The following is a 13341-nucleotide window of genomic DNA, read 5'->3' as shown; positions in this document are numbered from 1 at the left end:
CGGAATCAACCCCAAATGCATAAGGATCCGTTTCTTTTCATTTACTTTGAACAGACAGGAGAGCTGCAAGTGTCAAAGACAGACACAATCCTCTTGCTGGGGACTGAGGTAACATTATACCCACTGTGATTTATTTTATTTTTTTTGGTTCCACATTACGTGCATCAACCTACACCGTGTATTCTGTGTGCGGCTGCGTGCGTCGGACCTTCTCCGGTGGCGGTTCGGCACTAATTTACAAACCGTTTCTGCCCTAGCTGGGAAAAAAAAAAATAAGTAATCTTCCATGCTTCTATGTCTAATTATTTTTTCTGTTTTGTGCAATTTGGAAATGAAAGCTTCCAATTAGGAAATGCTATCATGGATGTTTTAATTAAAGTCCTTTTTTTTTTTTATATGCTTAAATAATCGTTCACATTCTGTTGTTTAAGTTTTTTGTTTGACAGTCCCAGTGAAAACCTGGTGTATGCTAGCTGCATGCTTTGCCTCCAAAGTCACACACTTTCAAATGCTACACATTTAAACGATATCAACTCTAGGGCTGGGTATCGCCACTGACGCACTACAATCGATTCACAAGGGCCCGATTTGATTGGATTTCCGATTCCATGTTGATTTGGGATATTTTGGTTGAAAAAACTATTTAGCGTGGACATGAAAGAGATTCTCTAACCTGCTGTATTATTAGAAGTATTAATGTTTGCAGTTCCATTAATGTACTTTTTATTTAAAGCTTTAGTGTGTAACTTTTTGATATTAATGGACATGGAGTTGCTCCACACAACTCTCTCTCTCTCTCTCTCTCTCTCTCTCTCTCTCTCTCTCTCTCTCTCTCTCTCTCTCTCTCTCTCTCTCTCTGGATTTCTCAGTGTTACTGTGTTCAGAAGATTGTCGTCCGGGGACTTTCCCGCGCAGAAACTCGAGTGACGATAATGACCTCTTCATGTTTATTTAATCCTCCATGTCCTCCTTGGCTACTAGCATATGTGGGGGAGGGGGGAGGGGGTGCGCGATCACGTAAGGCTTGTATCATGTCGACGCGCAGATGGTAGAATTCCTCACGGGGGCGACAGAAGCTACGCACTATAGCTCAAACATGAACACGCGATAAAGTGCAGCTCTACAGCCTCTACAGTCAGTGAGTATTTAGTGACATTAATTCCGATAACTTGAGGTCAGAGGTCATGGGACGCCTTTTTTTAAAAATGGCCGTGCCAGATTTTCCCTCGCCTAAATGTAGCCCACCTTTTCCGCTTTATTTAACCCCCTTCTTGACAAGCAAGCATGACATAGTTGGTACCGATGGGTTCCTTGTTTCAAACGATGCGGACGAAGATTGATTCGGAAACCTCCAACCCAGCCCTTATCAACCCAGTGGCTCATATTTGTCATAGAAATCCAATCTTTGAATGTAAATATTAACCTGTTACATCAGTACATTCAGCCTTTATGGATACTGTGGGGTTTTTTTTCTTTTTTTTCGCAGATGACGATCGAGATGTATCCCAGCGACCAGGTAGCAGATCTGCGGGCCGAGGTGACCCACTGGTACGAGAACCTGCAGAAGGAGCAGATGAACCAGCAGGCTCAGCTGCAGGAGTTTGGCCAGAGCGGCCGGCAGGCGGGAGACTTCCCAGGTCAGCTCGCTCACATCCTCCCCTTGCTATTGTTCACTTTCTAACAAACATCTGTCAGGGTACCCGCGAGGTCTTTAAAGTATTTAAAAAGTTCTACATTTAATATTCCAAAAATAAGTCCTTAAAGGACAATTCCGGCGCAAAATGAACCTAGGGGTTAATAACACATTTGTTCCGAGTCGACGTTCTCTGGGACATGTTTTCATGCTAATCGAATGTGACCAGTTTTAGCGTGAACCGCTAATTAGCTTGCCACTAACAAGGCTCAAAATAGCACCACACTTCCACGGTAGCATAATGAGGGTTAACATGTAGGGACCCTCATTATGCTACCGTAGAAGTGTGGTGCTATTTTGAACCTTGTTAGTGGTATAGAAATAGATTTCTTTTTATTTTACCCTCTGCCCCGACGACTAGCGTTATAAGCTAATTAGCGGTTTGCGCTAAAACTGGTCACATTTGATTAGCATGAAAACATATCCCAGAGAACGGTCGACTCTGTACACACGTGTTATTAACCTTTAGGTTCATTTTGCGCCGGATTTGTCCTTTTAAAGGTATTGAATTTGTCTCTTTGTAGGATTAAATAAATGCCGTAACGTCATGAATAAATATTTTGTGTGGGTAACGTTTAAATTTACTTAATTTAGTATTTTGTGTTTCATAGGAGAAGAGCTCTCAATGCGATACAAATGTCTTATACGTTTTATGTTATTAGGGTACAAACGAACTTCACAAAAATATTGTATTAAAAGTCAGGTAGTCTGTATCGACCGCGTTTCATTTCCATGATTGTTCTGGTTTTGCCGGAAATTCAGCCGGATGTCCCTCACTTTCGGCCGAATGTCCGTCACTTTCCTCTGTCTCTGTGTTGGCGTTCTAACCTCCGGCTGATTTGTGAGGACTATGGTTAACTGCTCCTCAGATCTCTGCAGGGTAAATCCAGACAGCTAGCTAGACTATCTGTCCAATCTGAGTTTTCTGTTGCACGACTAAAACAACCTTTGAACGTACACGTGTTCCACCAAAACAAGTTCCTTCCTGAGGCTATTTTTCAGAGGCACCGTGGCTCCGTCTGGAGTTTAGCACCGCCCAAGACGATTGTGGTTGGTTTAAAGAAATGCCAATAAACCAGAGCACGAATCCCAGAATGTTGTGTGCATTAGCCAGACCCTCCTCCGCAGCGCTGTAGAGGAAGGTCTGGCAATGCAAGGCTAAAAGTCAGGTAACGTTACTTACTTACTTTTTTTTCTCAGGCTTAAAATCCACACTGATTTTCCATTAAATGGCCGTGAAGTTGGCATTACATTTCATCCCAGCTGGTATTACAAAGGTCTCAAATAGTCTTACATTTACCTTGGAGAGCCCAGGGGATCCCTGATCTGTAGATCCCCTTTAACAGCTCTCAGACTGTCCGTATGCCCTCCTTGTTTAATGTCAGCTGGTGTGTGATGTCTGTCTCTGTCTTGTCTCCTGCAGGGGGTTTGATGGGACCAGTCAGGATGATCTCCTCTGGCCACGAGCTCACCACAGACTACGACGAGAAGACTCTGCATGAGCTGGGCTTCAAAGACATGCAGGTGACTGCCTGCTTTCTTCCCTTCGGTCTGCCAATACCTAAAAAAACAAACGCGTGAAGACAGTCAGGTCCTCTTTATTTATAAAGCACATTTAAAGCAACAGAAGTTGACCCAAAGTGCTTTCCAGTTGAAGAAGATGGTTTAAGATCTGCCTCAACACACATTAACAACATTAAAGAAATAAAGGGTGCATGACAAGCAACAATACAAAATGTAATACAGAACAACTGACCTGATCAACAAAGTCAAAGGCAACATAGGAAGTTAAGAGAGAAGAGCAGTAGAAGGGGATTAAAAATAAGTGGAGAGGAGACTTGACAGAAGCCATGGGGCAGCCTCAGACTGAACTAAAGGTAGGTCTTTAAATTAGAGCTAACCTGTTGTAATTGTGGAACCTGACTTAATGTGGGACAGGAGGATGTCCCGGAGCCGGGAAACAGAAAACAGAAAAAGCTTATTTGGTTTAGAGGCATTAATGAGGGACTGAGAGGAGGAGTTGTGAGGATGATCGGAGGGACCTGGGGGCAGAATAGAGTCAGCAGGTCAGTAATGTATTGTGGAGCTAGTCCATTTAAGGCTTTAGAAACAAATAGTAACAGCAGAGTTTTGTTGAATAGTGGTCTAAATGAAAGATTGTTGTCACGTATTTAATTCATTCTTTTTGTTGAACCAAAAACTACGCATTGAATGAATCCTCTTGCAACAGATGCTGTAAAGATGGAAGTCGAGTAGAGGAATAGGAAGTTAGGAGAGAAGGAATCAAATCAACAATAGATTAAAAAACAGTAAAAGGGGATTCAAAAAGAAGTCACAGGGGACTTGACAGAAGCCAAAACTCTGCGTTTAATTTGTGTTATTTCTAATCATCTGACGACAGATGCTGGAAACATGTATTTTACTTTGAAATCTTTGAAATCGTTCCAATCCCAGATGGTGTTCGTGTCCCTGGGAGCTCCGCGGAGGGAGAGGAAGGGCGAGGGCGTCCAGCTGCCGGCCTCCTGCCTGCCGCCCCCCCAGAAGGAGCACATCCCCATGCTGCTGCTCCTCCAGGAGCCGCACCTCACCACGCTGTTCGACCTGCTGGAGATGCTGGCCTGCTTCAAACCGCCCAGCCCCAACGCCGAGAAGGTCCACGAGAACCCTGAGGTGGGTGCGACCGACGGAGGGAGCCTTCAACTTGGCGTCTCACACTTTTCATGCACGCAGAGCAACTCGTAATGAGGACAAAAAGATTATATAAGCTTGCGTTGGAAAATATAAGATAAGAGAAAATAAGCCTTTACTGTCTCCCGTAGGGAAACTTCGTCTTGGGCAGTCGAGAGAACAAAATGGCGACGCATCGCACATAAACACACAATAAACAAACAGTAAACATGCATGAAAAATAAGCATGCATTATCTCATCCAATGCGTTCAAGTAAAAGTAAGGGTTCACGCCTCGCCTACCTGGAACAGCTGTTCCCATCTATAAGGTTCTTATGCAACGCAAACGTTCACTCCTCCAGGAAATAGGAAGGACCTTAGATACGACTTGCCTCCCTTTAGCAACGGGAGATATTTGTAGTCCGCTCAGCTGGTAGAACCCTTCAGTTTAGCTAGCTACGAGCCAGAAAAGCTAACGCTGTGCTAGCATGATCCAAAGTCAATAACATTGTGTACAATCAGTAAAAATAATGTGACAGTATGTTGAACAGCAAGACAAGCTAGCTATCCAGACATGTCATTGTCCCCAAAACAATATAACTGACTTTCACGAATAATTCTGTCCGTGATGTGTAACGTCACTGTCGGCCGCAGCCTGAAGTAGCGAGCTGAACAGCGAACGGGATGTGAGATAACGTTATTCTCTGTGAAACAAAGTCAGTCCAGAGGGGCAGTATAACTTACTTCCTGCAGCGTGAGTGTTAGCGCCATCCTGTGGTGTTCAGAGGACGAGTTGGAAATAACAGAGTCACATTTCCCTTTTTGTTTTAATGTAGCCCGTTCATTTAGAACAGTAAACAGTTTCACCAGAACTCCTTTAGTAGGTCTCCTACATCACTTTTTTATGGACACCCTGCAGCCAATCAGAATCGAGTATTCACCCAGACCATGGTATAACATTCAATAACCTCACACAAGACACCCCACTACCTTCCCCCCCCCCCACACACACACACTCACAGAAGAAAGACAACCCACTGCACATCCTCCCCCTCATATTGCACTTAATCCTACCCAGATTGCACATTTCCCATTAAATCATGCCGTGATCAATAACAATATCAATATCACATTAGACTGGGGGGGAAAAAGGAAGATACTGCTCTTGCTCAGCATCGCAATTTATTGAAGAAAACTAACGTTTATGTGATGATGTGGGGGTATGGTGAAGGGTATGTGATGATGTGGGGGTATGGTGAAGGGGAAGTGATGATGGGGGGGTATGGTGAAGGGTATGTGATGATGTGGGGGTATGGTGAAGGGGATGTGATGATGGGGGGACCAAGGGAACTTTATCAGGATCATAGTATCCTGGATCCATGAAATAACTGGCCTTTCAAAATAAAAGTCTGCCTGCCTCTATGGGAATCTAACATAGGGGTGTACTGACTTATGCCCCCTGTATTTTATTTACGATACATTATTCGTTCATAAAGAAAATTGGTGTCCTCAAAGGTTGGATTTTTCCTCATATTTTTAATTAAGGCATTAAGATCAATTTCCAAAAGATGATTTTGTATTCCTCTTTTTAGTCAACTTTAGCATGGGTTTATAAACGTATGCTTTGCACTGTATATTAAGTGTGTGTGTGTGTGTCCGTGTGTGTGTGTCCGTGTGTGTGTCCGTCCGTCCTTGCAGAGCATGCGGTGTGAGGAACTCCACCTCCATGCAGAAAATCTGTCTCGTCGGGTTTGGGAGCTGCTGATGCTGCTTCCTACATGTCCCAAGATGCTTCAGGCCTTCCAGAACATCGCCGACGACACGGTCAGTCACCACACTCGCCACAACAACTTTCATGAGTTCAAATGCTTCACTTTGGTGACTTTTAATGCACTAATTTGTGCTGGATTAGCTGGGTGTCTTAACGATCCCGCTTTCGCACAGAAAATATTTACTACAATGTTGTCAAATTGCTTACCAAGATCATGCACCACCTTTTTTAGTCCAAACGCACGCATGCACTCAAACATTTTGCTATGAGTGCATAAAGTTGGTTGCGTGGATTGTTGATACATTTGTGTGTGTGTGTGTGTGTGTAGAATGGGGAGGGTCTGTGCTGGAAGGAGCTGCTGAGGATAAAAAGTCCCCACAAGTTGCTGTACGCTCTGGAGATCATCGAGGCTCTGGGCAAACCCAACCGACGCATTCACCGAGAGTCCACTGTGAGAAAATTAAAAAAAATATTATTTTAAAAGCCGTGCCGACATCGTCTTGCAATTAGTTTTCAAGTTTTCTTTACATTGTGTAGGCTAAGCAGCAGTAAAGACGAGAAAGACAAACATGATAGATTGAAGCAGTCATCTTAACATATTAGCGCATACGTATGTGTTTTGTGTACATTGAGAACATCAATACAAACTTCTAAAAGCACACCTGCTTGCGTGTCCTGAACAGAATGTTAAAGTCAAAAATGTATACTGATTCATCAATGATATTTCATTTTGGATTACAATGAATGTTGGTAATCTGATCACCAATCTGTCACTTAGACATAAAAACATGCACACAATCACAATGCTTTCCTTTCTTTCTTAGACTTTCTTACTGATTGTAAATCTTACACTGTGTGTGTGTGTGTGTGTGTGTGTGTGTGTCTCTGTGTGTGTCTGTCTGTGTTTTCAGGGCAGCTACAGTGATCTGTATCCGGACTCTGATGACTCCAGTGAGGATCAAATAGAAAACAGCAAGAACACCTGGAGCTGCAAGGTACCGCACCGCTGTGACACAAAAAAAAAAAACCCACAATATACAAACGACAATCTCCAAAGTTTATTTAGAAAATAAAAACAGTAGATTCCAAACGGTTCCAGTCCGATTCAGTCTTTTTCTTTCTGCCCCCCAGTTTGTTTCGTCTGGAGGCCTGCAGCTACTCCTGGAGATCTTTAACTCGGGCATCCTGGAGCCCAAAGACCAGGAGTCCTGGACTGTGGTGAGAGACACTACGTCCCTTTGAGTGAAAATGTCAGGGTCTCCAAAAAAAAAAAAACGTTCTGACAGGCCAGCTACTTTGCTTGCTACCCCCATCACTACACTTCCACTATAATCCATGAAACTGCATGAGAGCAGTGCGCAAGTGGTGTGAATGCACCACGGACAGTCTTCTATTTATATTTTTTTACGCGAGATATGCGCGACTCTCTTACAAAGGAAAGCATCATGAAGTGTCTTTTTCCCTTAAAGGAACACCCCGACTTATTGGGACTTTGTCTTATTCCCCGTATCCCCCAGAGTTGGATAAGTCCAGACATACCCCGTTCGTGTCGTAACTCTTTCTGACGCCCCCACCGCTAGCCTAGCTTAGCACAGATCCTGGAGGTAACTGGCTCCATCTAGCCTAGCTTAGCACAGATCCTGGAGGTAACTGGCTCCATCTAGCCTAGCTTAGCACAGATCCTGGAGGTAACCGGCTCCATCTAGCCTAGCTTAGCACAGATGCTGGAGGTAACCGGCTCCATCTAGCCTAGCTTAGCACAGATCCTGGAGGTAACCGGCTCCATCTAGCCTAGCTTAGCACAGATCCTGGAGGTAACTGGCTCCATCTAGCCTAGCTTAGCACAGATCCTGGAGGTAACCGGCTCCATCTAGCCTAGCTTAGCACAGATCCTGGAGGTAACCGGCTCCATCTAGCCTAGCTTAGCACAGATCCTGGAGGTAACCGGCTCCATCTAGCCTAGCTTAGCACAGATCCTGGAGGTAACTGGCTCCATCTAGCCTAGCTTAGCACAGATCCTGGAGGTAACCGGCTCCATCTAGCCTAGCTTAGCACAGATCCTGGAGGTAACCCGGCTCCATCTAGCCTAGCTTAGCACAGATGCTGGAGGTAACCAGCTCCATCTAGCCTAGCTTAGCACAGATCCTGGAGGTAACCGGCTCCATCTAGCCTAGCTTAGCACAGATGCTGGAGGTAACCGGCTCCATCTAGCCTAGCTTAGCACAGATCCTGGAGGTAACCGGCTCCATCTAGCCTAGCTTAGCACAGATCCTGGAGGTAACCGGCTCCATCTAGCCTAGCTTAGCACAGATCCTGGAGGTAACCGGCTCCATCTAGCCTACTGCTCCCAATAAGTGACAAGTGATTAGCGCAACACCTGAAAAGCACCGTTGTTACTCTCTGCTCCTCGCCTCGGGGCTTCTCAGGTGCTGCAAGCAAATCACTCCGCCCAAGTAGCAGGAGCGTGCCTATGTTCCCACAGCCCTATGTTCCCACACTTCCTTTTTCCTTTTACAGATGGAATGTAACCCTAACCCTAACATAGGGCCTAATTTTAAGAAAAATCTTAGAAATGTGGGACCATAGGGCTGTGGGGACCATAGGGCTGTGGGACCATAGGGCTGTGGGACCATAGGGCTGTGGGGACCATAGGGCTGTGGGGACCATTGGGCTGTGGGACCATAGGGCTGTGGGGACCATTGGGCTGTGGGGACCATTGGGCTGTGAGGACCATTGGGCTGTGAGGACCATTGGGCTGTGGGACCATTGGGCTGTGGGGACCATAGGGCTGTGGGACCATTGGGCTGTGGGGACCATAGGGCTGTGGGACCATAGGGGCTGTGGGACCATTGGGCTGTGGGACCATTGGGCTGTGGGACCATTGGGCTGTGGGACCATAGGGCTGTGGGGACCATAGGGCTGTGGGGACCATAGGGCTGTGGGGACCATAGGGCTGTGGGGACCATAGGGCTGTGGGAACATAGGGCTGACCCCCATTTCACCATTGCATGTTCCGCGTGCAACATGCCAGAGCGGGAGTGTACATTAGATTTGTCGGTTTCTAAACTAAGCACGTGTTCGAGTTTCACAGCTCGTCGTGTGAGCTTCACGTGTGTCTGGTTTTCATTTAGTTTTCCATTCGTCTCCCCTGCAGTGGCTGCTGGACTGCCTGGCCTGCCTGCTGAAGTTGATCTGCCAGTTTGCGGTGGACCCCGCAGACCTGGACCTGGCCTACCACGACGTCTTCTCCTGGTCCGGCCTCGCCGACAGCCAGCGCAAGCGGGCGTGGCCGGGCAAATCCCGCAAGTCCACGGTGGAGCACGGGAAAGGCCTGCACATCCCTCGGCTGACTGAGGTAAATGTTCCACCAGCTGGGAAAAAAAAAAGAAAAGAAATAACAGCGCGGTCGTTGTGGGATTCGATTGTCAGCTGATCTGTCTGTCGGTCTGCAGGTGTTCCTCAGCCTCGTTCAGGGTACCAACCTCATCCAGCGTTTGATCAACGTGGCCTACACCTACGACAACCTCGCACACAGGTGAGTACCACAGGTATTCTATCTGGTGGTATTTAAATACTAAATATATTAACCCTTGTGTTGTCTTCCCGTCGACCATTCAATCTTTTTCTTTTTCGAACACTTGTCACTTTTCCCGACATTTTTGTTTGAGTTTTTTTTTTGACGTTTGTCACTTTTTTTGGGACAATTTTTTGAAATGATTTCGTCATTTTTTTATTTCTTTTTTTCCTGCATTTTTTTTTTTTAAAGCTTTTTCTGACATTTTTGTCACTTTTTTTCAACGTTCTTTACAATACTATTACTTTACAATTAGGTTGAAAGAAACCTCTTTTTTCTTTTTTTTTTGTTCAACAGAGTTCTAAAGGCTCAGTCTGACCACCGGTCCCGTCACGAAGGTAAGAACTTATAAAAGAGTCATTTCCGTAAACATTTATGGTTTATATTTACACACTATGGTAACATACTGAAAGGAAGAATTCAAACTAAAGCATGCAGAAAGGATAAAGAATGTCTCTCACCCCAAAATAATTCAAATGAAAACAACAAAAATACACCTGAATCAGAAAAATGAAATGTTTGGCAGTGACATGACAGTTAAGGTTCTTTTTTTTTTTGTAGTGACTCACTACTCCATGTGGCTGCTGGTGAGCTGGGCGCACTGCTCCTCCACAGTGAAGTCCAGTCTGGCCGACAGCGACCACCTTCACGACTGGCTGAAGAAACTCACCCTGCTGGTGCCCGAGGTGAGCCGGTCCAAACGTCCACAGCTCACAGCTTCCTCACGAGTTGAGAATGAATGCAACCGAGTAACCAATAAGAGTCCTACATTCAACACCTTTTAACACTCACTTAAAACAGAGGCTCTTAGAAAACCAGAGATGCTCTCACTTTTAACTGTCACACATTTCATCACCCGTACACTTTCACGGTTACATTGAATGCAGCATACGTAGAGGTGGATGAATAATGTCTTTGTCATCATGTTTTTTTGTTTTGTCGATGTATATATGTCACCATTATGTGTACCTTTTTTAATGTATAGTGAATGAGTGCTGTATGACTGCTGGCTGTCTCTGTGTTAGTCCTATGTCACCTGCCTAGGGACTGCAGATGAAAAGTAGTTATTTTTTACAAATTCTGGCATATTTACATGCTGTTTTTTAAACAATGTTCATAAATATGCATGGTCCTTATCAAATAACCCCCCCCCCAAAATAAATAAATTAAAAAAATCAACCTATCAGCACCTTTAAAGCTCACTTATCAACGCGTTATATCTCATTTGTTTCCATACAAAAATGGAAACATACAAAAGTTGACTATATTTTGTTAAAGGTCCCATATTGTTATTAGTGAGATTTCTTTTTTTTTTAAGATGATTTTTTGGGCATTTTAGGCCTTTATTAATATAGGACAGCTAAAGACATGAAAGGGGAGAGAGAGAGGGGAATGACATGCAGCAGGGCGGAGTCGAACCTGCAGCCGCTGTGTCGAGGATTTTTTATATATATATATATATATACTCTAGAAGTATCAAAACACTCAATTCACAGAGAAATGCACACCGCCCATTTTTACTGTTCCTTTATACGAGCCGTCGCAGCTATGCTATATATAGGTAGAAAGTGACCGCTACGCTCATTCCCCCGGCTGCAAACGGCTGGGAGCGCAGATGCTGAAGACCTGGAAACTCTGACCAATCAGAGCACACTGGGCTTTTTCAGGAAGTGGGTCTTAAAGCAACAGGCGCTAAAATGGAGCATTTCAGACAGAGGGTGAATACAGATTTCTTCGGACAGACAGTATGAGGAAAAATAATGTGTTTTTTGAACATTAAAGCATGTAAATATTATCTAGTGGAAACCCAAAATACAAGTATGAACTGTAAAATGAGCATAATATGGGACAGTTTAAAGGAATTAGATGCAACATGTTAATTTCGGAGCTTCAGAAATGCTGAAAGGTGGATTTTCTTACCTTTGGACTGTAAACAGCTTAGCTAAGTGGCTGCTGGCCTCAGTTTCACACAGATCAGACACTTCTCATATCTGTCTTTTCTATGTGGTATTGATTTTATCGCGGCTGAAGAAAGCAAATAAGCAAAATGTCGGACGTTTCCTTTAAATCAGACATTTTATTTATGACTGGGGATGCTCAAGTGCTCCAAATGGCAGGATTGGGATGCTTTTAAATGTGCAGCAAAGTGAAATCTGTGTTCATATGTAGCTTAACTTTCATGTGATCTGAACCGGTATGAACACCACAGAAGATCACAGGCAAACTGAAGTTACAGAAACTGAAACAAACGAGCGACAGCATGCAGCAGGTGGAACTCTGAGCTGTGGTTTAGAATTAAGAAATCAATCGTGGACGTTCATTAAATATTTTTTCCCCGCTTGTTGACGTGTTGCTGTTGCTGTTTTCAGCCGGCCGTGAGACACGAGGCGTGCAACGGCCTCTACAAGCTCTCTCTCTCTGGTTTGGAGGGCGGAGAGTCCATCAACAGATCCTTCCTGCTGCTCGCCGCCTCCACGCTCCTCAAGTTCCTGCCTGACGCACAGGCGCTCAAACCACTCAGGGTGGGTGTCACACACACACACACACACACACACACACACACACTCACAAACACTCGAGCTCACACACACCCAATGACGAAAGTTCACACGAAACTCATCTGCAAGCTACACTCTGTGTCAGAAGTCCTCCGGGACGATGATCTGACTCAATTTGAGCTTTGCTACAGAGAATCCAGTCTGTTTCTGTGAGACATTGTCCCTCTGTTGGGATCAATGCTGGAGACACTGGGACACACTCTGAATAAAGGCGCCCTGTGGAGTTTCTTTCTTATAAACCAGGGGTCTTCAATGTTTTTTAAGCCAAGGACCCCTTAACTGAAAGATACATAGAACAGGGACCCCCTACTACATATATTGTATAAAATGATGTTGCATATTAAACTGTCCCCGCGGGTCCTTAAAAAGTCTTGAAACGTCTTAAATAACATTTTCGATTTATAAGGTCTGAAAATGTCTCACGATAAGGAGGTCTTCAATTTCATGTGGGACCGAGTCCGACTCGTCGTCCGTCCATAATTTAGAGAAAGGACGATGAATACTTTAACTTTTGTGTATTTGTGGGCTTTTTGTAATGTCCTCCATGTCTTTTTTTAAACTGATATGAGGGGCCAGAATTTAGAAATGACCCGAAGTACCTTAAAGGCTGATTATTATATTTATTAATATGTTTATACATACACAGCCAACCATGTCAGGGTTGTAAGGCGAATCAGCACATGGTATAAAAGTTGTAGTAAAGTCTTACATTTTCTTTTAGAGGACTTAAAAAAGGTCTTTAAACTCATTACATTCGCTGTTAAAAAATGTGCAGATACACTGCAAGAACGTGTAAGGCGGCCTAAAGCCTTTATTTATTTATATATATATATATAATTTAATGCATAGAATACTAAGCTATTAAAATAATTCTTCTTGGCATGCTTTCATAAATCATGTTTTAATGTTAAAACATACATGTATGTATCTGTGGAGGGCTAACTAAGTGACTGCCTTATGGGCTAGTTTGCCCATCATCAGTGTTTTTCCCCCCACAAATAGGCTGATTTATATTTGCTAATAATATGTTGGGTTCATGTTAAGACATTTTAATTTTTGAAAAAGAAACACACAAAAA

The 13341-nt window shown here is 44.1% G+C and overlaps 1 protein-coding gene across 5 annotated transcripts in view; it reads left to right on the top strand.

Annotated features, from left to right (window-relative positions):
- Window positions 1-13341, top strand: part of usp34 (ubiquitin specific peptidase 34) — a 103783-nt gene that overhangs the window by 49561 nt on the left and 40881 nt on the right. For 3 of the 5 annotated variants that reach the window (XM_078273271.1, XM_078273262.1, XM_078273255.1), the window contains exons 26-38: window positions 55-108; window positions 1487-1637; window positions 3117-3217; window positions 4148-4363; window positions 6059-6184; window positions 6460-6582; window positions 7043-7126; window positions 7263-7349; window positions 9286-9486; window positions 9584-9666; window positions 10003-10043; window positions 10267-10391; window positions 12075-12227. In XM_078273271.1, the coding sequence (XP_078129397.1) occupies window positions 55-108; window positions 1487-1637; window positions 3117-3217; window positions 4148-4363; window positions 6059-6184; window positions 6460-6582; window positions 7043-7126; window positions 7263-7349; window positions 9286-9486; window positions 9584-9666; window positions 10003-10043; window positions 10267-10391; window positions 12075-12227 (1545 nt within the window). The remainder of the gene's footprint in view (window positions 1-54; window positions 109-1486; window positions 1638-3116; window positions 3218-4147; window positions 4364-6058; window positions 6185-6459; window positions 6583-7042; window positions 7127-7262; window positions 7350-9285; window positions 9487-9583; window positions 9667-10002; window positions 10044-10266; window positions 10392-12074; window positions 12228-13341) is intronic. The other 2 variants (XM_078273286.1, XM_078273278.1) reach the window with 1 other exon arrangement.

The sequence above is a fragment of the Sander vitreus genome, chromosome 2 (assembly GCF_031162955.1).
Source record: "Sander vitreus isolate 19-12246 chromosome 2, sanVit1, whole genome shotgun sequence".
NCBI lineage: Eukaryota > Metazoa > Chordata > Actinopteri > Perciformes > Percidae > Sander > Sander vitreus.
The sequence above is the reverse complement of the archived record's forward strand: the minus strand, read 5'-3'. Positions and strand labels throughout refer to the sequence as shown.